General features: G+C 47.9%; 3 protein-coding genes and 1 pseudogene across 7 annotated transcripts in view; 2 read left to right on the top strand and 2 right to left on the bottom strand.

Annotated features, from left to right (window-relative positions):
• The first annotated feature begins 12 nt into the window (after positions 1–12).
• MRPL43 (mitochondrial ribosomal protein L43) lies at positions 13–1,248 on the top strand. Its single transcript, XM_055300631.1, has 3 exons — positions 13–201; positions 289–395; positions 528–1,248. The coding sequence occupies exons 1-3, from the start codon at positions 71–73 to the stop codon at positions 767–769; spliced, it is 480 nt and encodes a 159-aa protein (XP_055156606.1). The 5' UTR covers positions 13–70; the 3' UTR covers positions 770–1,248.
• Positions 1,249–3,141: 1,893 nt separating this feature from the next.
• Positions 3,142–12,674, bottom strand: SEMA4G (semaphorin 4G). The gene is made up of 14 exons (XM_055300628.1): positions 12,542–12,674; positions 12,292–12,440; positions 11,946–12,008; positions 8,574–8,672; positions 8,387–8,480; positions 8,122–8,235; positions 7,761–7,930; positions 7,508–7,677; positions 7,072–7,216; positions 6,708–6,930; positions 6,213–6,328; positions 5,914–6,077; positions 5,698–5,759; positions 3,142–4,115 (listed from the first exon to the last, which is right to left on the bottom strand). Exons 1-14 carry the CDS (start codon positions 12,663–12,665, stop codon positions 3,286–3,288), a joined length of 2,523 nt encoding a protein of 840 aa, XP_055156603.1. The 5' UTR covers positions 12,666–12,674; the 3' UTR covers positions 3,142–3,285.
• Positions 12,675–12,887: 213 nt separating this feature from the next.
• Positions 12,888–26,864, bottom strand: part of SLF2 (SMC5-SMC6 complex localization factor 2) — a 57,863-nt gene continuing 43,886 nt past the window's right edge. For 4 of the 5 annotated variants that reach the window (XM_055300622.1, XM_055300624.1, XM_055300626.1 and 1 more), the window contains 2 exons: positions 26,392–26,460; positions 20,932–24,298 (listed from right to left, as the gene is read on the bottom strand). In XM_055300622.1, the coding sequence (XP_055156597.1) occupies positions 24,263–24,298; positions 26,392–26,460 (105 nt within the window). In that variant the 3' untranslated portion in view covers positions 20,932–24,262. Of the gene's footprint in view, positions 13,022–19,089; positions 19,467–20,931; positions 24,299–26,391; positions 26,461–26,864 lie in introns of those variants that run through there. The other variant, XR_008661235.1, reaches the window with a different exon arrangement.
• Positions 13,751–13,863, top strand: LOC129493990 (U2 spliceosomal RNA; annotated as a pseudogene).

Genomic DNA, 26,864 nt, shown 5'->3' with positions numbered 1-26,864 from the left:
ACCGGAAGCTTGGGCCTTTGTCCCGCCCCCGCCTCTCCAAGCTCGACTGGGCTGCCGGAGCGCCGTGGCTATGACGGCGCGCGGGACCCCGAGCCGCTTCCTGGCCAGTGTCCTCTACAACGGGCTGGGCCGGTACGTGCAGCAGTTGCAGCGTCTCAGCTTTAACCTCAGCCGCGATGCGCCCTCGTCCCGCGGTGCCAGGTGAGCCAGGCGAACGGCGCGGGGTGCTCTCCGGGCAGAGGTCGCCCAGGGTCGGGTCTCTGTGCTTATTCTTCTCGGCTTCCTCAGGGAGTTCGTGGAACGGGAGGTGGCCGACTTCGCGCGACGGAACCCGGGGGTCGTAATATACGTGAACTCGAGGCCGTGCTGTGTGCCCAGAGTAGTGGCCGAATACCGTGAGTGGGGCGGGACGGGGGTTGGAGGGCGGCATGGGGGCGGGGTCGAGGGGAGACTCGGCCGGCTCGCTTCTCTCTGCTCTGACTCCTGATCCATCTGCTTTCTCTCCCCGACCCCGTCCCTTTGTCCAGTTAATGGGGCAGTGCGCGAGGAGAGCATCCACTGCAAGTCAGTCGAGGAGATTGCGACGCTGGTGCAGAAGCTGGCGAACCAGTCGGGCCTGGATGTGATCCGCATCCGCAAGCCCTTCCACACTGACAGTCCTAGCATCCAGGGCCAGTGGCACCCCTTCACCAACAAACCGACATTGTTGGGTGGGCTACGCCCGCGAGAAGTCCAGGATGCTGCGCTAGCCCAGGCGCAAGTGCCGTAAAGAGTTGCCCCACCAACTGCAATCTTGGGCTCTGGACTCTTACCTCAGTGGAAGTGGTTCTTCCTCTTTCAGAGGAATTCCAAGCCCACGCAGGCAGATGGAGACCCCCAAAAGAGACATTGACGCCAAAGCTTTTGCTTGGGATAAAGAAGAGTTCTTCATTGCTCAGGATGAGGGGCAGTGACTTTGTTAGTCTCCTAATTCTTCCCTGTTTGACATCCCTGAAATCTGACCATTCAAGGATATTGCAGGCATTTATTTCTGAAATCCAGATTGATAAGAGTGATCTCAAATCCTGGTGAGGGGTTTCAAGGTTGGCTTCAGAAGAGCCCCCAGTGCCCTCTTTTTACAACCATTGAGCTAGAGAGCTAGCTAGCCCCTTATACTGTGCTGTGAACCTGGCATTAGGATAACCATTTTATAGCTGTGTGAGTGTTTAGATTAGAAAAGTAAGGTTAATAAACTTGCCCAAGGTTACACTTGAGGTCTTCAAAAATATGTGTAGATTTTAAATATAACCCCACTTTTCATTATCCTAAAATCAGAAATGGAACATACGACCCTTCAGGATGGTTAGTACCAAAGGCCACGTGATTAATCTAGTACTGACCCTTGGAGAGATTCTCAGGCCAGATTCCTGGTAATAAGCTTGCCCTGATCCCAACTACTCTCCAAGGCCCCTCTGCAGAAATGAATTCATGTTGTCTCTTGATAGGTGAGGGGAGGTACTGAAAGCTTCTTGGAGGTGAGCAAGAGAACTGATAAACAGGGAGCATCTTTTAGACTTAGCTAAAACAGAGGAGTGGAATGGTAAGGAAAAGAGCCAGGAGATAAAAACCTAGAAAGCTTTGTATGAATTCTTGAACGGTTGTAATTTGTCGTGCTCTTACCATCCTGATCAGTGAATAATGAGAGCCTTGTAAAGACCTATATACCTGCCTAGAGCAGCCAAATGGAAGCTGAGGATCCCAGTTTTCTCTGCAAATGGTTTTATGGGGAGCAGAACCAACCCTGCAGCACTGTTTCCATAGGCTCAGAAGCCTAGTGATCAGGAAGGCCAGTCTAGACCAAACGGAACACACATAGCTGTGGGGAAAGAGGGTATTTATTAACCAACAGGAGGGGGAGGAGCTGAGCCCAGGCTCCCCACTCTGTCACATGCCTGTTCTGCCCACCTAGGTGGTTTAGTGGGGGCATTCATAAAGAAGTGTAGCCGTTCTCACAATAAATACATTCATTGTGGGGTGGAGGTGGGAGAAGTTGGGTGAAGGGCAGTAAAAATCCGTGGGGATTCCACGTTCTCAGCTACAAAAATAACAGTCATCCTCACCCAAGGGGAATGGGGGAACTCAGGATTTGATTGTCCCATATGGGCCTGGAGACTTCAGAGGCCCCTGGACCCTGAAAGTGCCCCGGTGAGGTAGGACAGGGATGGGAGCCAAGCATCCAAACTCCCAGCCTCTGCCCTTTGCATAGTTCCAAGAACGGGCTTCATGTGCCAGGTGAGACATCAGATCTCCTCCCCCTGCTCTGGTCTAGGGGTAGCAAATGCTTGGTCCCCAAAAGAGAGACTGGCTCATTGCAGTGTTGGTCACCCGTCCTGGGGAATTGTCTGAGAGGACAGCTGAACGGGAGAGGGCTCTCCCTCTGAAATGTCCATGGACCAAACCCAACAGACACAGGTCCGAGGCAGCAAAGGGAGGCTCAGAAATGCATGTGGAAATGTAAGCACATGTGCATGAAGGGACATGCCTGGGGCTCTGTCACCCTTGAGAGATGACCAACAGGGTAGGGAGGCTGACTCACGAGGGCTGCACATTAAGGAGAAGGGAATGACACAGTCTTCCTTTCCCAGGCTGGCCTGTTCCCAAGCTCTTGCCAAAGAAGTCACATGGGGCTGGAACTAGGGGACAGGACTAGATAGGATGGGATGTGGCAATTGGAAGGGTACCCAAAGTCCAGGGGAGATGAAACAGGAATGCACCAGGAAATGGGGGTGGGGGCCCTGCAGCCCAGCTGACAGACATTCATCCATGTGCATGTGTGAATGTGCGCAGGGCTCAGGTGGCTCTGGTGGCTGGCAGAGGTCTGGTTTCGGGACCGTCCAGCACAGAGGCCATGCAGAGGGTGGTGATGTTGAGGTCATCTGGACCTGCAGAGCCCTGCCTGGGAGAAAGAGGAAGGGTTAGGGGGCAGGAGGATGGCCTCCTCTCCTCCCAAGTGTTTGGGTTAAAGGAATAGGACCTGGGACTGGGTCTACAGAATACCAGGCCCTGAGGGAGTACCCACCTCTGAGGAGCACCGGTTGGCCTGGGCTGCTCACAGATGGGTCTGTGAAGACTGAGGAGGGGGCTTTGGCTGGGCCTGACTCTGCCAGCCCTACAGGGACATCAAAAAGTTGGGAGAAGGGCCTGGAGTTGGGGGGGGTGAAGGTAGAGTGGCTGTGTTGGGGAAGCAGCAGCCCACCCTGGAGCAGACAGGCTGGCTTGGAAGAGCATTGTCCTAGGAGGCTGGGCTCAGACAGAGCTCTCATCCAGGTGCTCTACGAGCTGTGTGTGTTTCCTTTTCTCCAGGATGCGGCTGAGCTCCTCAGCAAAGGAGCAGGGCCCTGCTGGCACTCCATTGTTGCTCTGCCTCAGGAGCACGTAGCTGTTGCCATTCATCCTGCGCAGCCGGCTGGGAAGAGCCACCAGCCCATTGGTCAGCTCAGCCGGTGGGGGTGGGGGTGGTGGAGGCGGGGGGGCTGGGGCTCCCTCCCCAGGGATGATCTGGAGGCAGCCACCTTCCAGGCCCCCAGCCCCCTCGCCATCATCGCCCTCATCTTCCTCTTCAGGACACTGGCCTGAAACAGTCTGCAGCTGCACAGCAGAGCCCCCTGCCCGGCCAGCCCGACCCAGAGAGTATTTTCTTCGACGTCCTCGTCTGCCTCCTTGAAGACAGGCCACGTAGAGGAGGGAGGAAGCTAGGATGAGGCAGAGGCCCCCAAGTGCAGCAATGGCTAGCACGTAGAGCAGCCTTACGTCAGGTGCCAGCTGTGCCCCAGGCATGGCAGGGGCTTGTGGAGCTGGGGCAGGAGTCGCTGGCCGGACTGTGAGACTGTAGGAGGCCAGGAGGGTACGGAGGCCATTCTCCTCAGCATAGCAGCCATAGTTGCCACTGTGCTCGGGCTGTATGTCTGTCACCAACAACCCGTCCACACCCACACGGTAGCCGTGCTGCCCATCGCTTAGGCCCATGCTTCCATTGAGCAGCCACAAGGCCCGGGCCAGGTTGGATGGCTGGTCACAGGGCAGAAGGACATCATCACCTCGGAGCACAGAGCGCATTTTCAGTGGTGGTGGTGGCCCTGGAAGGGTGAGTGAGAGACAGGAGTAGTCAATGCTTGTCTATCTCAGGGAAGGCACTGGAGATAGCACACCAGATGGTTCACTGTCCGTATCTCTGGCACCAAACATAGGAACTGGAATCATGGTGACATCTAACCAAGGTCTCCTGCACCTCATGTTCCCACATAAGGTTTGCAACCACCCAGTGGTTTCAATTCCTGCAATCTGCCAGTGATTCATAATCTCGACCTCTAGCAGAGTTCTCTCCTGTCAGACTTGAACATCTTTCACCTGCAGGGCATCTCCATAAGAGGCCTCTTGGACATGGCATAGGAACTAAGGCCAGAGCCTCCCTTCCAAATGATACCAGGTCTTTTCCTTGAATTGTCAGAGCAGCGAATGGTACCATGAGCTACTCAGCTGCTTAAATCGCAGAGAAATCTGGGGAGGAGTCTCTTTTGCTTCTCACCTTTGTATCTAACCCTCACCAAGATTCTGCTTCCAGAATCCATCTCAGACCTGTTCACTTCTCTCCTTCCCAAACTGGGGAAGCTGGCCCACTCTGGCCCATATCTAATCCATTCTCCATGAGCAATGGGGGTAGCCTTTTATTTTAAAGATTTTATTTATTTATTCCTTGAGAGACAGAGAGAGAGAGGAGCAGGCTCCATGCAGGGAGCCCGACGTGGGACTCAATCCTGGGACTCCAGGATCACACCCTGGGCCAAAGGCAGGCGCTAAACCACTGAGCCACCCGGGCTGCCCCAGGTAGCCTTTTAAAAACACCATACTGATTAGGCCGCTCCCCTGCCTTAACATGGTCCCTGCCCACTTCTCCAGCCCCTTCTCAAACACATTAAGCTCATCTGCTGCTGTTCATTCTGCTTGGGTGTATCACCCCCCCCCCTTTCTATTCCCTCCACTGGTTCCTTTGGAGGAAAGAACACAGCAGTGATGAAAAGCATAAACTCAAGTCAGGCTGCTTGGGGTCAGGTTTGAATTCTGACCCTGCTACTTAATAGCTTACTAACTTTGGGCAGTTTACCTATTCTCTCTGTACTTCAGAGACATTGCCTCTCGAGGGGATGGAGATTGTGACACCTGCCTCCCAGGAATGCTGTGAGTCTGAGAGAGACTATGTGTGTGTGGTCAGTCGGTGCCTGGAGCAAGTACTCAGTACACGTTAGCTGTGACTATTAACTTTTGCTCTCCAGGCATCAGCTCAGTCATCTGATTTTCCTTAGGGAAGTATCCATTATCCTCAAACACTTGTCATAGTTGCAAGTATTCCTTTTGTAACAAAAACCAATGAAAATAATTACTTGCCGCTTCATTTAATTGTCTGTACCACCCTCTCCCTTGGCTATAAGCTCCAGAAGTGACAGAAAACTTCATGTCTTGAGCCTGTCTCCTCATTTATGATTTTTTAAGGCAACAACTGTCTGTGAAGCACTTACTCTGTGCCAAACTCTGCTGGGACGTCCTTGCTGAAAGCCCACAGACACAGCCATTCAGAGACACACACTGGCAGATAAATGGCAATAAATGTAAAGAGGCCAGGCTGTGTAGCCAGGCCTACATACGTCCATGGAGATCACCTACCTGTGTCCCTGTTGCCTTCGCAGCCTCGGTTTCCTCTCTCCATGTCCTGAATCAGTGTTGTCCTGGACACAGGAACAGGAGGACTGAGCTTTAGTGTTCCCTAGTGGCAGGGCCTGGGAGGCTGTCACCAACAGCTGCCCCCGCTTTCCCTACAGCTGGCAGGCCCTGATCCCCTGCTTACCAGGGACCCTCACCTCCCTTAACCACACTTCTCACCTGCTACCTTGGGACCTGTTGAATACGGTGCAGGCATGGGTGCTGGGGTTCCAGCCACAGTAGGGGTCCCGGGCCAGGATGCAGTCATAGCAGGAGCGATAGCGGGAGCAGCTAGACAGTGGTAGCTGGATGACTCCACTAGGGGCCCCCACGTAGAGGCTATGCTGGGAGCCAGAGAGGAAAGCTGGTTGGCAACACCCTCAACTCCCACCTACAGACACACATGGTCACTGCCCAGCCATCTATTTCCTCTCCCTATTCTGGTAAGGCCATATTGAAAGTCATGAGTCAGAGGCTACCTGCATTGGAGAGATGACCAGATTTTCCACAGACTGGGGCTCCTTGAATACTTGCGTCTCTTCGATAATGTGCATTCCAGAGCCCAGCACCACAGCCTTGTGGATCCAGCCATCAGCTGGTATGGAGAGAACAGAGGATCAGAACCAAATAGTGGAATCTGGTTTTGGCCTCCTGTAATATCCTAATGGGAGCAGCTTGGGAGTCATGAGGTCAGGGACAAGGCTTCAGCCAGTAGCAGTTCCTCAGGGCACTGGGAACTCTGGGCTAGTCATGGCAGAAATTATTGGATTCAGAAGCATTAGTGATCAGGGCCAAATGTCACTGTGTTTGGTGACAGGAGTCAGCAGTTACCAACGGCCAGTAGTGAGTGTTCATTGAAGAATCAATATCAATGGTCACCGGGGCTTCATGATTAAAAGTCATCCAGGGGATTAGCGGTCAACGAAGATCAAGGACTCAGTTAGCAAAGGGCTCAGACCAAGGGTCAGAAGTACCTGTGCCCAGAAACAGCAGGTCATAGGTGAGCCCGGCAGGCGTGGTGACAGGTGTCCCTGTGAGGTGTGTATAGCGCACACTGCGCTTGAGCAGCAGGGGCCGTCCGCGTGTGGGCACCACGGGCCGAGCCATCAGTGGGTGCAACTTCACAAAGTCCAGGACCAGGGACGGCAAATCCTGGGATGAGTTGTAGCCGCGGGTGCGCAATGAATCTGTGATGCACTGGAGTGGGTGGGGGGCGGACAGAGGTGGTGAGCCTCAGCAATCTACTGCCTGCCCATCCCCCATCAGCCCCAAGGCTAGATCCTTCTGCCCTCCCAGGGTTCTGTCTACCCAGCGCCGACCCCAGACTTGGGGACTCACTGAACCAGGCCGGGGCTCCGGCACCCCACCCTCATAGCGGCCCCAGCGCCGGGCACCATCCTGGTATTCCATGTAGGGACCTGCGAAGACAGCCTGCAGCTCGGCCAGGTCGTAGCGGCAGATGGCTGAGGCCTCTAAGGTCTTCCTAGGAAGGGGACATAGGAAAAGGTGTTGAGTCACACTGAGTGGGACTTGCTACCTGCCGAGTCTGGAGCCCACTGCTACCCTGGCCAGCCCCAGCTCTAGGCCTTAGGGCCTCTCCTAAGAGTCAGTAGGCCACTGTGGCCTCTGGCCCCAGGTTAGCTGGGTGTACCCGAAATTCTCTCTCAGCAGCCAGCCGCCCCCACAAGGGATCCTCTCGTATCCTCACTGACCTCTCTGCTCTAACCCTCGTGCTGTCCCCAGTTCCTTATCTCCCCACTATCCCTGCACTCACCACTGTGTGGTCAGTGTGAAGGCCGCATAGAAGTGCGTGTGGGCTGAGGTGTCAGCGTCCAAGCTGCAGACAGCACGTAGCATCTCATACTGTGGAATGTGACAGATGAGACGTGCCTTTAGGAAGGAGGTCCACTTCTTCTGCAAGATCTTCTTTCCTCCCAGGTCTCCCTGAAGAGATAGGGGCACAGAGTCAGGGGTCAGATTCAGGGGTTCAGCTTCTACACTCTTGCCCTGAACTTGGTCCTACTCACCTTGCACACGCGGGCCACACGGGCCACACGGTGGCTGTTGCGGCTTTGAGCAAAGCTGTTGGGGCCCTCGTCAGTGGCACGCTCCGTGAAGAAGTAGTAAACTTTGTCATCGTCACCCACTGCACTAGTCTCACTCTCCCGCACCAGGACAGAGAACACAAACTCAGCATCTGTGGGTTAGGCAGTTAAAGTGGCCTCAGACAGGCTGGGGATCCCCTCCACTACTACCCCTCGCTCAGCAGCACACAGGAATAGACAGGTTCACCTGGGAGTTTAGGGATGGGATGGTCAACTGCCCAAGGGAGGAAAGATGAAGAAATAGTCCCCTGCCCCCCATCATCCTGTGCCTCATCCTCCTGACCATTGAGCCAGTGCATCGGAGCCTCCTCGGTCCTCAGGGAATGTGGGTGTCGGCTCCGGCGGATGTCAGGGATGCTCCGGAATTCATACCGGGTGGCTGTGTAGAGGCCTCCATCTGGAGCAGAGACATGCCAAGCATGACAGACATGTCACATACAACAAGGCGCATAATACACATGGGTGGCAAGTCCTAGCAATGAGATCCATGCCCCACAAACAGCATGCTGGTAGAGGAGGAGCTAAGGTGGGGAGGAGAGCATGTTCACCAATGATGAGGCCTGTGAAGCCACGGGCTGGGTCGTAAGGACATTTCTCCTTCCCCTCTTCAAAGCTTGTTGGCAAGGTGAAGGCCTCAGCATCCTGGGGAAATATGGGGTCAGAAGTCAGTGGTCTGGAGGACATGAGGGGTTGTGGCCTGGAATCAGCAATCAGGGCTGGGGCAGGCATACTCACAATGGCTGCACAGAGGGGCTGGAAGGCATGAGTTCCGCATGCATAGAAGTGGGTAGCATTGAGCCGCTGAAGGAATCGCACGTGGTTGAAGCACTCCGTCTATGGAGTAGGTGGGGGAGGGCTGTGAGACCTTTTCCATTAATCAATCCAGCTTTTTTTTTTTAAGATCTTATTTATTTATTCATGAGACAGAGAGAGAGAGAGAGAGAGAGAGAGAGAGAGAGAGAGAGAGAGAGATTGGCAGGCAGAGGGAGAAGCAGGCTCCATGCAAGGAGCCTGATGTGGGACTCAATCTCGGGTCTCTAGGATCACATCCTGGTGGCACTAAACCGCTGCGCCACCGGGGCTGCCCATCAATCCAGCTTTGTAGTCCGCCTCTTGCCCCCACCCACCGGACATGGTTCTTTCTGAGATTCCAAAGGGTCTGTTCACTGCCCAGAACACAGAATATTCCCTGAAACTCACTGTCCTTTGGCTTCCCAGTGGCAAGACCCCTCTTCTCTCTGCTCTCTCACTGTTAGGATGATCTGAAACACTTTGCCAGCTTCTCCTACATTTCCGGCAGTCCTCTGCATCCCCAGTCCTGGCCCCCCCACCCAGGTTCCCTGCTACCCTGGAATGCTTCTCTCACATCTTCTCATCAGTGCCCCCGAGTCCTGGAGTCCCCACGCTCCCTCTGGGGTGACACTACCAAATCGGTCCCCAGGTTCTGGCCATCTCTCCACCTGATAGCCCACGGAAAAATCAAACTCACCAACTCACAAACCAAGCTTACTCCCTCCTCCCTAACCTGTACCTTCCCTCCTAAACCTGTTCATCCAGTCCTTCCCACCTTACTTCATCCATCCATCCTATTACTCAGTCCAGATACGAGGAGTCATCCTTGATGCCTTCCATTCTCTCACCCCCATGTTCGGTCCTTCTCTAGGATTCTTTGCTGTAAGTGTCTCCTCACGTGGTCCACTTCCCCTCCACCTCCACCACCCTCCTAGTCCACATTACCGCTGTCCCCTCTTCCCTGGATAAATGTAGAGATTGCCTGACTGTTCTCCGAAGCTGCTGTGACTCTATAAAAGCTACTTATTTATTCAGCGAATGAGGAATATAAGTACACAGTGTAAAATTCAAAAGGTACAAAGGGATAGGTTGTAAACAGAGGATCTCCTTTTAGCCTTGTTGGCTTCAAAGGGGACTGCTGTTACCATTGTCTGGAGTCTCCTTTCAGAGATGCTCTACCAATCAGCACCCTCATGCAACCCACTTTCCAAGGCATATTTTAAAAATATAAACCAACTCACGTCACTGCTGTATTTAAAAACCTTCAGCAGCTCACCAGAGTCCTAAGCATAGGGTCCCACCACATCTGGCCGTGCATGAAAGGCCTCTGCCTCTTCCTCACCCCCTCACCCCTCTAGCCACACTGCCTTTCTTTGCCCATTAACTGCTATAAGCTAAGCCCCTCTTGACTTCTTTGCCTTGTTAGTGATTTTTCCTCCTGCCTGCTACCCAGGGTGTGAATCCATGCAGACCTCTTTGTCTCATCCCATTCCCTCCCTGGGTATATCTGTCCCTCCTCTCCACTAGCCTGTTCAGGCCTCCCTCCTCTGACCCCATGATGTCACCAACTCCCATTGCCTTTCCTGCCTCCAGACTCACTCTATTTTAATCCATCTAGTGCTTGAGACTGGATTAATATTCTTCTAGTAGTGTTTCCCTAAGTTGTTTACATAAAAAAAGAGGGGTCAGTGAGGAATTCTGTGGTCAAATAAGTTGGGAACCATGGCTAAAGCTTGCCTTTCCAGGGGACTTTTCAGAGCCTTAAGGATATTGCTGTGCATTGTAGAATTGAGCATACAGCACTTCCCAAACTTATGTGACCATTAAACCTTTCTTTTGAAAATTAGCGTTCCTTAGAACATGCCTTGGGAAATGTTCTCCTCAAGCCTTGCTATCTGAAGGATGGCTTGGGGACTGGCAGGATCAGTGTCCTCTTGAAGCTTGTTAGAATTGCCGAATCTTGGGGCCTTCCCCAGACCTACTGAGTTAGTATCTGCATTTATAACATACCCAGGGGCTTCATGCACACATTAAAGTTTGAGAGTCTATAAAGTACCAAATGGTGAGGGTGCCCATTGTCACAGAATAAAACCCATCCTCCCAGTTGGGCATTTACAGTCCTCTGTGATCTGGGCTCCAATTCCCTCACCAGCCCCACTTTCTACCTATGCTGCATGCTCTATCAGCAGGCACCTTTGATGGAGTCTCTTAGAGGTGCCTCTTTAAATATTTATTTATTTTATTTTAGAGAGAGAGAGAGAGAGAGAGAGAGAAAGAGAGCATGAGTGGGTGGAGGGGCAGAGAGGGTGGAGGAGCAAAGGGAGAGGGAGCAGCTGAGGGAGTGGGAAGGGGGAAGTAGACTCCCTGCTGAGCAGGAGCCCCAGAAAACCCAAGGAGCCCAAGGTGAGCAGGGAGCCCAATGCAGGGCTTCATCCCACTACCCTGAGATCAAGACTTGAGCTGAAACCAAGAGTCAGATACTCAACCAACTGAGCCACATAGGGCTGCCTGAGCTCTGTGGGCTCCTTGTGAGGAGCCTGCTTCTCCCTCTGTCTATGTCTATGTCTCTGCCTCTCCTCTCTGTGTCTCTCATAAATAAATAAATAAATAAATAAATAAATAAATAAATAAATAAATAAATAAAATCTTTAAAAAAAAAAGGATTCTTGGGCCAGGACTGCTTTTTTTTTTTTTTCTTTTTTTTTTTAAGTAATCTCAAAAAAAAAGAAAAATCTCTATGCCCAATGTGGGGCTTGAACTCATGACCCCAGGATTAAGAGTTACACGCTTTACTGCCTGAGCCAGCCAGGCACCCCTGGGAATGCATATTCTTGAGAAGCTCTCCATATGGATCTGTTACATAGCCAGACATGGGACCCTTGCAGACACCCTGTTTGTTCTTAAGCCAGAAAGAGTTGACAATTCACTACCATTCCTCCATGGCATTCCTTTGACCAAACCTATTTTTCTCATCTGTAAAATGGAGGATAAGACTATTTCATAGGGTTATTTTAGAATTAGGAGAGAAAACAGCTAAGTTAACATTTACTAGAGATTATTTATTACTCTCATGATTATTATTCAGGAGCCCAGAAGAGATTAAGATGCTACTACAGGCCAAGCTGGTAGGCCACCAAATGTTTGGATTAGAAGTGCTGCACCTAGGGCCTGCCACTTTGGCTACACTCACATGTTTGTTGTGGTTGTTGCAACTGACTGGCTGATCCATACTTCTCAATCTGTGTCCCCACCAACCCTGACATTCCCAAATGAAGAGGAAAAGGAAAGAAGTTGGGGACAGGGCAGACCACATACCTGGTTGTTTTTTCCTTTTTGATGACATTTGCTTTGCATCTCTGGGGAGGCCTCCCAGTGGATCTGGAGATGGGGAAAGGGAATGGGTTGAAGTGCTGACCCCAGTACTCTTGTCTTTCACCATTATCCATGGAACCAAGTGATAGGACTGCAGGAAACAGGGGAACCTGGGGTATAGGTAAGTTCAAGAGTGGCACTGAATGGTAAAGGAGACTTGGCTTGGGAAGGGCAGTGCTATCTGATCAGGGGGCTATGGAAAGCTGGCAGGACTTCTAGGAAATTGAGGTTCCCAGGGAGCTGGATAAAGCTGGAGACCTTCCAGGTGCTCCAAGTTCTAGGGGCTAACCTCTTTGTGAGCCCCATCTCCTATGTCACGGGCATTGAGAGAGAACAGGGCACCTCGGGCTCCAACCAGCAGTCTTGCAGAGGACTCTTCCAGTAGCAGTGTTGAGTAGTTCTGGGCTTGACCCTTGAAATGCCGGGTCCTAGAGAGCTCTGGGAAGAGCAGGAGCAGTGAGCCCAGACCTGAGGCTGCCTCTCTATTCCCAGACCTAGCTCCTGCTGTCTTTCAAAATTTGAGGGTGGGGGGATCTAACCTTCATAGGGGATGGTCATCCGCGGGGTGGCATCTAGTTCTCTGGATGGTCTCCGAAGTGAGGGTCCAGGGACTGCAGTGGCTGTGAGGAAGCTCAGGAAGAGGGGCCAGAGCCTCCCCCACATTTTCCTGGGGAGGCCCAGACCTGTAAGACCCCCCAGGGGAGCCAAGGCCAGAATCACAGGGGATGATGGGAAGAACAGTCACGGGGGTCAAGGCCCAGGGAGGTCACTTGGAAGGTCAGGGGTCATGGGGCCAGGGAGGGTCCTGGAATCGAGGGGACATGGAATCACAGGGTTGTGTGGCCATGGAATCCCACGTTAGAGATCAGAGAGAGGGATATATCACACACTGCCTTTATGCATCATATACAAACTCCATGGTGGGAGGAACTTGTGGGGTCATAGAGGGGTTGTAGGTCACTGATGGGGTCACCCTGCCCCGACAGAAGGACTAGTCTTGGTTCTCTGAGGTCCGTTTTCTGAAGAAAAAACAGGAAAAAAACTCTTTGATCTATGTGTGGGTGGAAGGTAGATGGCATTACCCCCCAGACATCAAGGGGTACTGGGGGAGGTGGCCTATAGAACTCCCACTTCAGGATCAGTTCACTGTGACTCTTTCCACCTCTCTGTTCTGGTGCGAGTTGGGCAGAACTTGCTCTTCTTACAAGACCCTAGACTCCTCCCAACCCAAACCCAAAGTTAATGGCCCTCCTCTGACCAAGTCAGAAGCTAAGCTAGGCCTCCATCTCAACTAGAGCTCTGTTTTCAGGGAGAATGCCTTCTCCATCCAACAATGAGACCAAACTTGGGGCAGCAGTTGTCCTGGCTGCCTGCGGGGGTGCCTTATGCAAGAAGGCTGGGGCAGAGACATTTAATGGGCCTTTGTTTATTTTGTCCTGTTTTCCCTTTGTTTCTTCTTTTCCCTGGCCTGAGAGCTCCCTCTGGAATTTCTCTTTAATTAGACACTTCTCTTCCTCAGCATTCCTCTCTGAGGGGTTGCACATCTCTACTCTGCCCATGCGAGTCTGTACTGCACCCTCTGACTAGGCATCCACACATGCCCCTACCTGCAAACAGGCACTCATAGACATGGGGCAGGAGTGCTGCCATCTGGGCCCCCCTGGCTGCATTGGTGTAAAGTCTGTACTGGAGGCTCGCATGTGCAAGACCAGTTAATTAAGACATAAGCTACATGGAAAAGGTGAATGATCGCTTCTCTGCCTTTTGGCTAAGATCAAGTGTAATATCTGTTCTTATCAGTTTAACATAAGCTACATGGAAAAGGTGAATGATGAGATCCTTGAGTTCTTGGCCACCTCCCCTGGCACATCTTGGAGACTATTCCCACACCTGGACCCTCAAGCCAACCAGTTGGGGATGGGGTGGAAATAGGTGGCAGGCCTTCTGTGACCTCTGCAATAGACCTGATCTCTGAGGTGGCTCTTGAAGGCTTCCTAGATTGGGCTGGGTGTGAAGGAAGGCTGATCCACCCAATCTCATCAGACACCCACAGACAGGGCCATAGGAGCCACTGACCTCTCCCCTCCTCTCCAGGTCAAATATTAACTCTGTGGCCTTGAAGAGAGGGGAAGGACCAGGAACTGGCAAGAGGGAGAACAGGAATTTGGAGCATTTGTTTAAGAGGTAAAGGTCAGCACTGTAGTGGTCAGAGCCCAGAGGGGGAGAATGTAGTATGAGTGGAGAGAAGAGGGTCCTTGTACCACAGAAAGGGCATCAGCTCCTCGCTTGGGGGCTGGGCAGCAGGAAGTCCCAAGCAAACTGCCCATGCCCCACCCTTCACTGTGGAGGCACACCTGTTTATCTTTAGGGCCTATTTGCTTAGTGCAGAAGTGTGTGTGTGTGGGGGGGGCTATGGCTGCAAGGTCAGTTCCTAGGATTGGGCAGGAAGAACACACCCGAGGGTGGGAGGAACCACTCAGAGTGTGGTTCATGACAAAAGTCACACATGTCCAGAGAGGGGTGATGTGCACGCAATAGGTGCACATAAACATATGTTCACAGAAGGGCTGTGAACACATGTACTCACTGGAGAGTCATGCATACATACATTCACACAGAGGTTTGTGCATGCATATGTCCTATCAAGGGCCTGCCAGATGTGTTCACGCAAAATGACAAATGAGGTTGTATTCACACATTCACATCTATTCATTCAGCAGGTCACACAGCCTTAGAGATTGACAAGGAGGGTTATAAACCCATACATGTGCATATGAAGGATTGTACACCTACTCACAGAAAGGTCCAGCACATATACACATATGTGTAGGGACATGCACACAAACCCACCGATACAGTAGGTCAGGCATGTTCATGCTCACAGGTCAATTACATGTGTGTTCACACAGTGCTCAAACATACCATTACATGTTTGCAGAGACAAGCATTATGCACAAACAGGGGTCCAGTTCTCACTGCAGGCTTGGAGGCTGCCAGTGTCCACTGAGGTGCAGAGCAGATCCTGCCTCCCTTCCTGAAAGTCCCAATTTTAAGGCCAGATTCCAAGTGTGTGTGTGTGTGTGTGTTTAGCAATGTGGGGAGGCATCTGACCTCGGATGCTTAGATGGGATGGCCTCTCTGCAAAAGACTGAGGGGGTACCTAGCCCAGGAAGAAGGAGGCTCCTAGCTTTAGCAATGGAAAGATGGAATGAAACGTGTAACTTAGCACTGCTCTACTCCCATGTGTATACTGCTGTTCTACATGTGAGCATTGGGCAGGGGCTCTCAGCCCCCATTTAACCTGTTGGGAGGGAGGGCGGGGCTAAATGGGGGCGGAGCTGCTGCCCTCCCTCCCCCAGTAGCGACAAGGTTTCAAGGTCTCCAGTCCACACCCCACACTCCACCCCCAGGTTCCATAGTTTGGGTTCCTCCCCAGGGCCAGCCCACTGAACTCTGGTCACCTTCCGACTATGAGATCCTAGGGCTGAAGAAACTGAGGAGGGGAGACACCTCCGCCCCCAAACAGGATCGATGTTGGATCAGCAGGCTCTCGACCTTCATCCCAGATGTCCACCTGCTTAGATAGGCGGCATCCCCCTCTGCCCAGTAGGATGGCTGTCTCTTCTGGCCGAGAGCCCCTCCCCCCGCTACCCTCTCCATCCCCCATCCTGGACAGTCCGCGGGTCTCCCCTCTCCTCAGATCTAACCTCAGTCTCTACTGCTGCAGCTCGAGGACAAGCTCTCCTTCGATCCCGCCGGACGCCAGGAGACGTGACCCAGATCCCAGGGAACACTGTTCACCACGCGGGTCCCCGCCCCGCGCGGGTCCCCCACTCCGAAGTGGCGGCGGGTCTGCGCCCAGCACCACCCGAGGCCTGGCCCGCACCCCTCCAGAGCCTTTATGCGGGACCGGGAGCCTTGGCGATGAGAAAGGCCTGGCCCAGCTTGGAGGGTGGAATGGACGTGTGGAAGGCTTGGCCTGGCCTCCGCCCCCCCACCTCCCGGCCCAGGCCCCACCGCCGCCCGCACTCCCTGCCTTTCTCACCTTTGCGCTCGGATCCCCTGCCATAGAGACAGCGACGCGGCTCCGCGGCCCCACAGCACCAGCTGCGGGAGGAAGGGGCCGCGGCCGGAGGCGGGGCGGGGGTGGAGGCGGAGCCGGGGGTGGGCGGGGTCAGGGAGGCGGGGCTGACTGGGTGGGGTGCAGGGAAACGCGCGGCTCTCTTCTTTTTCGCCCCCCACCCTACACTACAGAGGTTTGAGGCCAAGGCTCCCAAGGCCTCCAGGCAGCTGGCGTCCTCTGTCCCCCCAGGGCCGTGGCCCCGGTATCGCCCCCTGGTGGTGGCCTCACCACGCCGTTCAACGTAGATAGGCTTATAGCCTCCGTTCCCTCCCCTCTGGCCCTGGGGCCCCTCCGACTTGGGTACTGCTGGGGACCTGCAAACCTGTCCTCTGGGGATTTAACCTCCGAGGGCCCTCTGACCTGTCCTCTAATCTGGACCTCACTTCTTACGCTCCTGCCACCTCTTCTGCTCTCTGCCTAGGGTGTAGAGGGCCACAGTAGATGGAGGGCAGCTCTGAGTAGCTCTAACACAGAACAGGTCTGGATTCCCAGCTCAAGAGCCTCTAGCTGCTTGGTCCTTTGGCTTGAAGTCTGAGTAGATCCGGCTTAGGGGGATGAACAGCTTGACCAGACGTTCACACAGAAAATGCTGTTTTTCTGGATAAATAAGCCACAAGGGTTTGCACTTGTCCACTCAACCAAACCTTATAGTAACTGGGGTTTACCTCCTCAGGGACTGGGTTACTCAGGTAACTGCCTTCCCTTTTAGCTCATGATGAGTATCATTCTTACTCCAGGTCTTCCAGTGAACTCTCCTCATAAGCAATCAGATATCCTGTCCCTTCTAGACTCAATCACCATACCTAGGAACGCCCCCCCTCAGAATCAGCTCCCCAACCAGGGGAGGTCCAGGATGGTCCTCCCATGCAATCTTTGATGCTGTAGTTTCCCTGGCAACTCAGGCTATATCTCTGCCTCATAGACTGTTAAAGATCCCACTAGGGACGCCTGGGTGGCTCAGTAGTTGTGCGTCTGCCTTTGGCTCAGGGCATGATCCTGGAGTCCCAAGATCAAGTCCCACATTGGGCTTCCTGCATCTCTCTCTGCCTGTGTCTCTGCCTCTCTCTGTCTCTCATGAATAAATAAAATCTAAAAAAAAAATTTAAAAAAAGATCCCTCTAGGGTTTGAATTAAACTGGGGCCCTAGCCATGATCTGGCCTGATCCCTTCCCTCATCCATGATAGTATTGTAATTGGCCCAAGAGCAGGACTAAAATGATGAAGGCCATAGGGTCACAGATAACTGACTCTTACATGTGCCTATGAGTCTGAGCTCTGGAGAGGCAGGGGGTGGGAGAACAGGCAGATGCATACTGGCCTGAGGGAGAGTGAACAAGATTCAAATGGCTCTGTCATTATTTAACTAAAGGGACCCTGGGAAAGGCATGTCATCCCACTTTCCTGAATTCCCCAGAGCTTAGTTTGGCACTTCATCATATACAATATTGTAGTTTGGGCTGCTGTGTGTGACTGCAGATCGCTAGACAGCAGGGCCCACGCTACACTTCCACCTCCCCCAGCATTCTGTAAATAGGATGTGTGTGTACATGGAGGGGGAAGTAGCTAGGGAAGAATGCTTATGTTAAAGTGTGCACACTTACAGAGACTATCCAGCTTCATTTAAAGAACTGTGCCCTCATTCTATCCTGAGGGATTAATAGCCCCATTTTATAGATGAGAAAACAGGCTTTAAGATGTTAAGTGAAAAAAAAAAAAAAAGAAGTTAAGTAACTGGCCTTGAAATTCATTCTTGTGTTTACAGAGAGAATAATCAGTACTGGAAAAGCCTGAGAAGAGGGAAATAGGGTAAACCTGAAGGGGAATTGTCAAAGGCATAAATGTGCAAGTTTGTACACAGACATGTATTAGGGGAATAGGCAGAAGGGAAGGGGTGTAAAAGAGATAAGTGAGCTTGATGTAATGAGATGGGCAGATTCCTAGGGGGAAACAGAAGGGAAAAGTCAGCAAATAGTTTGGGAGAGACCACAGAAGAAAATCCTTTTTTTTTTTTTTTTTTTTTAGAAAATCCTAATAGATTATGGAAGCCCAAGCTGGGAAGCCCAGGAAAGACATGGCTTAAAAAAGTAAGTCTGCAGTACTGTGGAAAAGTGGGCTGGGGTGGGGGGTGGGGGGGCGGGTAACAGTGGAGGGAGGGCAGGAAAACTGCTAGCCCCACGGTACCAGACGGGAGAGAAATTAACTTGCAGGGGCCCAGTGGGCTAACAGACACAGCTCCTCCTGTTGTCACAGCACTCACATTGCCAACTTCAGGTGCCTGTGTAGCTGTAGTGATCTGGTGGCAGGTTTAGCATTCCACTCACACCTATACTGAGGCAAACCCTTCTTCTCCTCAAAGGTGCCCTGTTGGCGGACTCAGAACCTCACACATTTTAAATAAGCCAAATGTGTAAATCACAATTGGAGTTCCAGCATGGCACTTGCAAAACTATAGTTGAGCAGTTACCTAGCTCTGATAATATAAATTTAGATCACAATCCATTTCTCTCTGCTCTCCTCCCACTCCAGTCTCCGAACCTAATTAAAGATCAGATGTGATGGCAATTAATGCAGCTTTACATAGGAAGCCCCTCTGACAGTACTCTTCTCTGCAGATCAAGCTGATAAAATATGAATGAGGGGAATATTGACAGTGGAAGAGACTCAAAAATCAAAGGAAGAAATGATCCTAACCTAGCCATGAATTTGGGTCCTGGGACACAGGGCATTCTCTGAGCAGGCTGTTACTCATCCTTAAAGTTACTACTCTGGCTGCTTCACAGGGTGGTTATGAGAAGTTGCTGTTTGAAAACCTTCTGGTGTACTTCACAAACACAGAATGTAAGACGTGGTTTTGTTTTTCCTAGGCTATTCTCCCCAACTCTGCTCTAAGAAAAGTGGCTGTTGTTCTCAGCCAGCTACACACCAGCGTTTGGCTCCAGGCTTCACACAGAGGCAGTTACTCACTGTAGCAGGGATCCTAGGTGAAGGGGGTAGGTATGAACTCCTGAAACTTGAGCAGAGGTTCCCTGAGGCAAAGAACTCTGGCCTAGTCAAGTTGTCCTGCTTCCTGTTCACTGTGGCAGCATTTCTTTTCCTGCTTTGCCATCTCCACCTCTGGTTTGCCCAGCACTCTCCCTTTAGGTGGCGTGATCTTTATTTTGGCCATATATACAGCTGAGGTGCTTCTTCAGTAGGGACTGTCACCAGGGCACCAATGCTGTAGTTTCATTGTTCCACTGTGCCTCAGAAGCCTGTTTTGCCTGTTAAATTTTCCTCCCAGCCAGTCGTCTTGGAGTCAGACCCAAAGCTGGGCCTCTGGTTTGCCCTCTCTTGACTCCAGCCTGGGAAATGGTTAGCAAGGAAAAGGGAGTGTCAGGACAAGTCGACAAATGATGGAAAATAACCCCCCACCACCCCTTCTCAGCTTTAGCATGCTGAGTTCTAAAAAAGTCATAAACTGATATATACATATATATGTATTTATTGGTAGAGACAGAGCTGGACAGAGAAGCCTCTGGAGCTGTCAGAAGGAGTAAGTACACACACACTACAATTTTAAGGTATGGTTGCTTAGATGTCAGTGAACCCTCCAGTATCTTAAGTTCAATTTATTTATTTATTTTTAAAGATCTTTAAAAGCAAGATCTACATCCAACAGGAGGCTCAAATACAACATGAGTAGCATGCTCTAGTGACCAAACCAGCCAGGTGTCCCTCAAGTTCAATTTTAACTGGCATTTGAGAAGAGCTTCAAATTAGAGCTAAATAATACCTAGAATATATGCCAGGCACTTGGCTAAGTACTTTCCATGCACTAGCTTATTTAATCTTCATAAGCTCTGAGATAGATGCCATTATTATTCCTCTTAACAGATGTAGAAACCAAGGTTCAGACAGGGGAAGTAACTTGTCAGAGATCAAATGGTTGGTATGGTCAATCTGGGATCTGAGGTCAGGACTAAGATCAAGGTCAAGGCGCTAAACTTGCACAAGGCTATGCTGCCAGCGTCCCAGTCCTAAAGGCAATGTTTTTGGTTTTGTCTGGCTGTTACTCCCCCACCACTCCTCTATGCCACTGTCAGAAAAATGCTCACAAGTGGTCTTCTCCAAACCAGCCTGTCAGAAGAGAGAATTACTGGCATGGTTCTAGAACCTGAGGCCTCTGGCAATCATGCCTAGCCCTCCTATGAGCTCATAATAGTTTCTTCTGTGAGGAGCTGTCAACCTGTGTCTCCCCTCAACTGGTATATGCACAGCTGTATCTGCCTGACACGTTGGAGGTGGTCCTGAGCCCTGCCTCTGCATTGTATGGTTTCTCCCTTTTTTTGACCTGGGCTCTAGACCAAGGGAGTCACGCCAAAGGGATTCCTTTCTAGTCCTCTTTGGCTAATTACGAAATATATTCACCTGGATATCAGAAGGTATGCTTCATCAGAGCCCTGTTTGTGTCGTTCACTACTGAATCCTCAAAAGGGTGCCTAGCATGTAGTAGGTACGCATTAGTTGAATCAACTGAGTGAATGAGGTAATATAAGAATGAGATTACTGAATTGCTGACCACAAAGTATGCAGCAAATTATCAAGTGGATCATGTAAAAGTGAACTGTACACATCCACAACTTTATGTATTCCAGAAATACAAGCCAAAAAAAAACAGACCAGAGAATCCAAAGCAAGAGGGGGGAAAAAATCAATTTAGAAACTAGGGGATGGGACAGGGAAATAGATGGGACAGTCTATTGGGATGGTTAAGTATCCAGATACTTAACCATCCCCTACTCCCAAACAAATATTACCAAACACATATTCAAACTGAGAAAAAGCATTTTTAATAACACACGCATACATTCATGGGACTTTAAACAAGATGTAGTAAAAAAAAAATCTTTTTTTAAAAAAAAGGAAAGAGAAAATAAATCTGCATTTACTGTAAACTGCCTATGAGCTGGGGGATTAACTGGCTGACAAGACTGCCCAGTAAACAAATGCACAGATAATGAGGTGCACCAACACTGTTAATGAGTAGAAAGAGCCACAGATCATGCTCTATGTGCCCAGCCACTGGTACCCTAATCTTGCCTCCTTAGAGACAAACCAGGACAGTCTCTTCTCTAATTTTCCAACTCAGTCACTTGTTACTGGGTCACCTCTTAAATTTTTTATTTTTAAATTTAAAAATTACCCTTGGTTTAAAGACTCCACGCATTATTACTGGCCAGTCCCCACCAACTATACTTGTTTGCACAGAAATAAAAAGGCAAATGCTCCTAACTGAGCCTGGATGACAACATGTCTTTTTCTCTTTTTTACATGTGGGGAGATTTTTGTGAAGTCAAAAGCAAGCTATTATTTGTACTTCAAAACAAAACAAAACAAAAATGCCAACCTTCCAAAAGGTGACAAAGGCACCATTGCCATCAGAAGACAGACAGGAAATGTACAAATGCTGTTACTTTACTGCTACATAGATGCATTTTGTGCATGGAGAGCCTCTTCACTAACATGATATAACTAATAGAATTATATTTTCCGAGAACAAGAAAAGCAGTTTAGAAAAGGCCAACAGTTACACACAAAAGCATAATAAACACAAGTACCTTAATTTTCGCTTGCAATAAGGGTAATAAGTTTGACATACATATCCAGAAAATTAGACAAGGTTATTTTTGGCACAGTAATACTGCCAAACACACCACCACTCAGTGCAAGCTTTGTTTGCCAAGTCCCAAAAGTGGCCTGACATTCTCTGTGCAATGAACATTTTCTCCCCCTGCTACTATCCCATTAGCTAGGCAATAACAGCAGGAGGGAGACAAAACATGGGGACTCAAGAGGGAGAAGGGTAATACTTGATTTGGGAGAAAAGTCATGGGCTACTTGTGCTAAAAGAGAATCACAGAATTTGTATGAGAACCCAATGCAAATACTGACCGGAATGTGACCTGGAGATGGAGACATCTACCAGAGTCATAAATACAAAGGGCCCACACTGATGTCTGGCCATTTTTAAAGGGACAGATGAAGTATTTTTCTCTAATGAAGAAAGACAATTAAAAATAGAGACTTTTCTTATTGGAACTGCTAAATAAAAATGTATCAAAGTGGTTTTGAATTTGATGAGCAGTTATCTGTTGAAACTGCAATACAAAAGGGTCACTTAAAAAAAAAACCTGAATAACCCACTTGTCCCCCGTCAATGTACACGATTAGAAAATATTTACACGCTGTAATTACAAGCAATATAAGCAGTATTTTATACTTTGAGATTTTGTACACTTTACACAATGCAAAATGAGAAAAATATGAACACTTATAAAATTACACACAAATAATGTATCTACAAAGTATTAAATTACAAAGAGTGAAAGCCCCCATTGTTGGGCAGATAGATGCCAGAGTTTCAAGCTTCTGTCAAATAGAACTCTCTGTATCTATCTCATTAACCATAAGTGGCATTTTCTAATAATACCCTTGAGAGGTAGTATCAAGATAATAATATTCTTACCAGTAAACTCAACACAGAATAAAACTTTTGTTGGTCTGACTCTTGGGGCCTCATTCAACCGGGGTTCTTGGGAATCGGATTTACTTGTCTTCCCTATAAAATCTCTAACTGCTCAATGCTTGACATGGGCTCAAAAGTTACTTATATTATTGTAAATGATAAATTTAAAATAAAATGCTTTTTACTTCTAAGCCTCAATTTAGAGGTAGAAAGCTATTTTTCAAAACTTGTTTTCTCCCCTCTTAAACCATAAACCCCAGCCCAATTCCCATCTTCTCCACCGTCCCCCCACCCCCCACAACTGGAGACATCAGAATGCTCAGGAAAGTAGTGTTATCCAAGTCAATATTGAAAGAAAAAAAAAGTTGACATTCTCAGTCAAGAAATAGCCCCCCCACCCCCGAAAAAGATACACTCAGTCAACAAAAGAATTTTTCAGTTAGCTAGTAAGAGTCTATTACTACCAAAGGCTTTAAAGGGCCCTTGGGCTAAGACCAGCATGTGCACTTCTACTAACACTTTACCATTTAAACCCAAGGATGGCTTTCCAGTGTTTAAGAATATTTAGAGCAGCTGTGGTTTTCAAGTGCAACAACTTTAAAATACAAGCGCACACACGTGCGTGCGCGCACACACACACACACACACACACACACACACACACATGCGCGCGTGCAATCTCCCAAAGAATAAACACCATCCAGGTCTCTGCCAAGCTTATATACTCATGAAAGTAAGGTTTTTGGAAACTTTTCCAGATCTTTAAGCTTCTATACTAGACTTCTGTAATATGGCTAACCAAGGGCCAGGATTCTAAGATTTAGCCAAGATTCTAAGATTTAACCAGTATTTAAAATATATATATATATACATTTAAAAAGAATCCAAAACAAACTGCATATGAATGTTTTGGCATAAAAACAGAGACACTATTTTATAGCTTAACCTCTTCCCCTTAAGGGGAGCTGACAATATAAGAAATTTCTGTTTCTTAACTGTTTAAATGTATTTTAAAAACCTAACAACAACAACAAAAAAACTAACAGGTTTGTATCTTGAATAGTGAAGGAAAATGTATGGATCGAAACCTCTCTGTAGTTTATAGGAGTTACAGAAGAGATTTATTCTTTTTGTTATTAAACTCAGTTCTAAGTTTTTTGAGTCCTAAAATAACCAAGGGGAAAATTAAAACCAACTGGAACTTGGTCTTGATTTCCATGTCCAACTACTTAAGTTGGTCCAAACCCCTTCCTACATATTTCCTGTGATTATTCAAGTGCCATAAATACAACTGGAAAAAAAATAGGATAACTGGCTTACAGTTTAACAAGAAGAGTTAATAGGGGCAGGTTAGACATGCAACTATTAGCTGCTTCTACCCCTCCCCTCTTGTTATAGGAATTCTGCTCTTTTTTAAAAGGCCAGTTGCCTTAAAATAAAGCAGATCATGTTTTCTATCTGCTTCAGAAACGGCAATTTCTTCATTACCAGCTTCATACTAGATATTCAAGTGGCACATTTGTAGCACATTTTCTTAGCATTCCATTGGAGTTCACAGCATTCTTTCTACTCTTCTAGGAAAAGGTCTTATTGAATTTCTCTTGTTTCATATTTTCGCTGCTTCAACTCCCGTTAAGAATCTGGTACCCAGAAGTCATGAAGCTGGCCCTAGAAAAGGGAAGGGGAAAAAACAGGATAAAGGAAAGTCGGATTATGAATTAATCCTTATAAAACTACTAATCATCAAACAGGGTTTTGATAAAGGAAGTAATAAAATCTTTATATCGTACATTTCTCTGAAATTTATGGTAATTGGATTGTTTTCACATTTTGTGGTCTAACAATTTAAACAAAGTACAAAATAAATGCAAGATGTTTTCCTCATCAACACACACATGTGGAGGATATTTAAGAAGATTATGTAAAATTAAGCTAATAGAAAAGTTTTAGTATTAAATTCTTTTAATACCACACCAGCAAAGATGGCCAGGCTAAAACAAGATCTACTGAGATTAGAAACTGAAACAACAACAAAACACTAAGATTTCTAAGAGGCTTCACTCTCAAAGAGCAGGCATTTATGAAGGTCAATAACAGCAGAAGAGTCAAAATATAAAATAGTTGAGATTACTTTTTCTAATTAATCTTTAGTGTTCCTGTGGCTTTGACATAAACTATAAAGCAACTTCTAGGTCCTATCTATTGAAATTATGGCCCTTGGACCAGCAGCACTGCCATCAGTTTGAGAACCTGTTAGGAATGCAGCATCTCTCAGGTCCCACTCCAGCTCTATCGAATCAAAATCTGCATTTCAACAAATGCACATTAAAATTTGAGAAGCATAATTTAGACAATAACATAGTTTGTAAAAGGCAAATTTATATATGGCAATGTAATACCAGGTGCTTAAACAATGCCTCTCTTAAAAGTCCCTTTAGATATGACACCAAATGCCTAACAAAAGGAAAAATAATAAATAAAACTGGACTTTATCACAGTTAAAAACTTTTGTTCTACAAATGATACCATCAAGTCAATGAAAAGACAACACACAAAAGTGGAGAATATATTTGCAAATTATATACCTAACAAGGGACTTGTATTTGGAACAAATGGAGAATTCTTACAATTCAATAATAAAAAGATAGAAAACCCAATTAAAAAATGAGCCAAGGGTTTCAATAGACATTTCTCCAAAGAAGCTACATGAATGGACAATGGACAGCAAGCATATGAAAAGATGCTCAACATCATTAGTCATTAGGGAAATGTGAATTAGAAGCACAATGATATCCTACTACCAACCCCCTACTACAGCTATAATAAAAAAAAACATGGATAATAACAGGTGTTAGCAAGAATGTGGATAATTTAAAAATCTTATACATTCTGGTGGGAGTATAAAGCACTGCAGCCTTTTGGAAAAGAGTCTGACCAATTCCTCAAAACATTTAATTACCACATGACCCAGCAATTCCACTCCCAGGCATATACCCAAAATATTTTCATTTGAAAACATATGTTCACACTAAAACCTATGCAGAGCTGTTCATGAAAGCATTATTTGGACAGCCAGGAAGGAGAAGCCTACTCAAATGTCCATCTAATAAGTGGATAAATCAAATAAGATATATTCATACAATGGAATATTATTTGGCAATAGAAATGACATACATGCTACAACATGGATTCACCTAACATTATGTGAAAGAAGCCAGTCATAAAAGACCACACAGTGTATCACGGTGTATCACTTATATAGGCAAATCTATACAGACACAAAGAATAGTGGTTACCTATAGGCTTGGAGGGAGTGGGGATAGAAATGCAGGTGGTTGGGGAATGGGCAGTGGCTGCTAATGGGTTCTGGGATTTCTTTTTGGAGTGACAAAGTGTTTTAAAATACATTAAAACATTTGATGGTGATGGCTGCACAACTCTGTGCATATACTAAAAATCATGTTAAATGAGTGAAATATGATATGTCAATTTTATTTCAATAAAGCCGTTTAGAAAAATGCTCCTCATGAAATAACCTACATTTGATGCAATGTGACATTTTAAAACGGGCTCAACATCTTTGGAAATAAGTAATAATAAAGCAAACCAAAATGAAAAAACATACACAATTATACTGGAATTTTCAGTTTATCTTAAGACATGGAGATGCAAGTGCTCTGCATATTTTTTTCAAACAGTATAAAGAAATACCATTTAGCAATACTACTAAGAATAAATAAAACTGTTTAATAAAATGACACCTGAGTAGGCCGACAGTTCTGGATTATTTCCTGCCATTTTCCATGTATCCTGGCAACCAAGTCTTTTACCTTAAAAATATCAAAAAGGGGAAAGGGATCAGATCAAAACATCCTTAACTAAAATCAATTTAATGCTTGATATAAAAGATCTGGTAGTTGTGACAGGCCCACACTCAACAATTCAACTTAATTTTTGTCAAGAAAGAGAAAATACTCATCTTCTGGAGAGACTTTCAAACCAGTGATTAATATAAGACATTTATCCATCACCATTATCTAAATTACTGAATGCTTAGGACTCTATTTTCCCATTTGTTACTAAAGATCATCCAGAAAAAACATATTCCTTCCCTACCTTCAAGACACTTATATTTTTAACTTGTTGGCTTTTGAACACCCACGTAGAGAAGCTGAAGTGTGGGTTTTGTATTCGGCCTAAGGCTTTAGCTGTTCATTGTCTTTCCAATTTCTGT

This window comes from Nyctereutes procyonoides, unplaced genomic scaffold (genome assembly GCF_905146905.1).
Source record: "Nyctereutes procyonoides isolate TBG_1078 unplaced genomic scaffold, NYPRO_anot_genome, whole genome shotgun sequence".
NCBI classification, from domain to species: Eukaryota; Metazoa; Chordata; class Mammalia; order Carnivora; family Canidae; genus Nyctereutes; species Nyctereutes procyonoides.
This window is presented reverse-complemented; position numbering and strand designations above follow the sequence as displayed.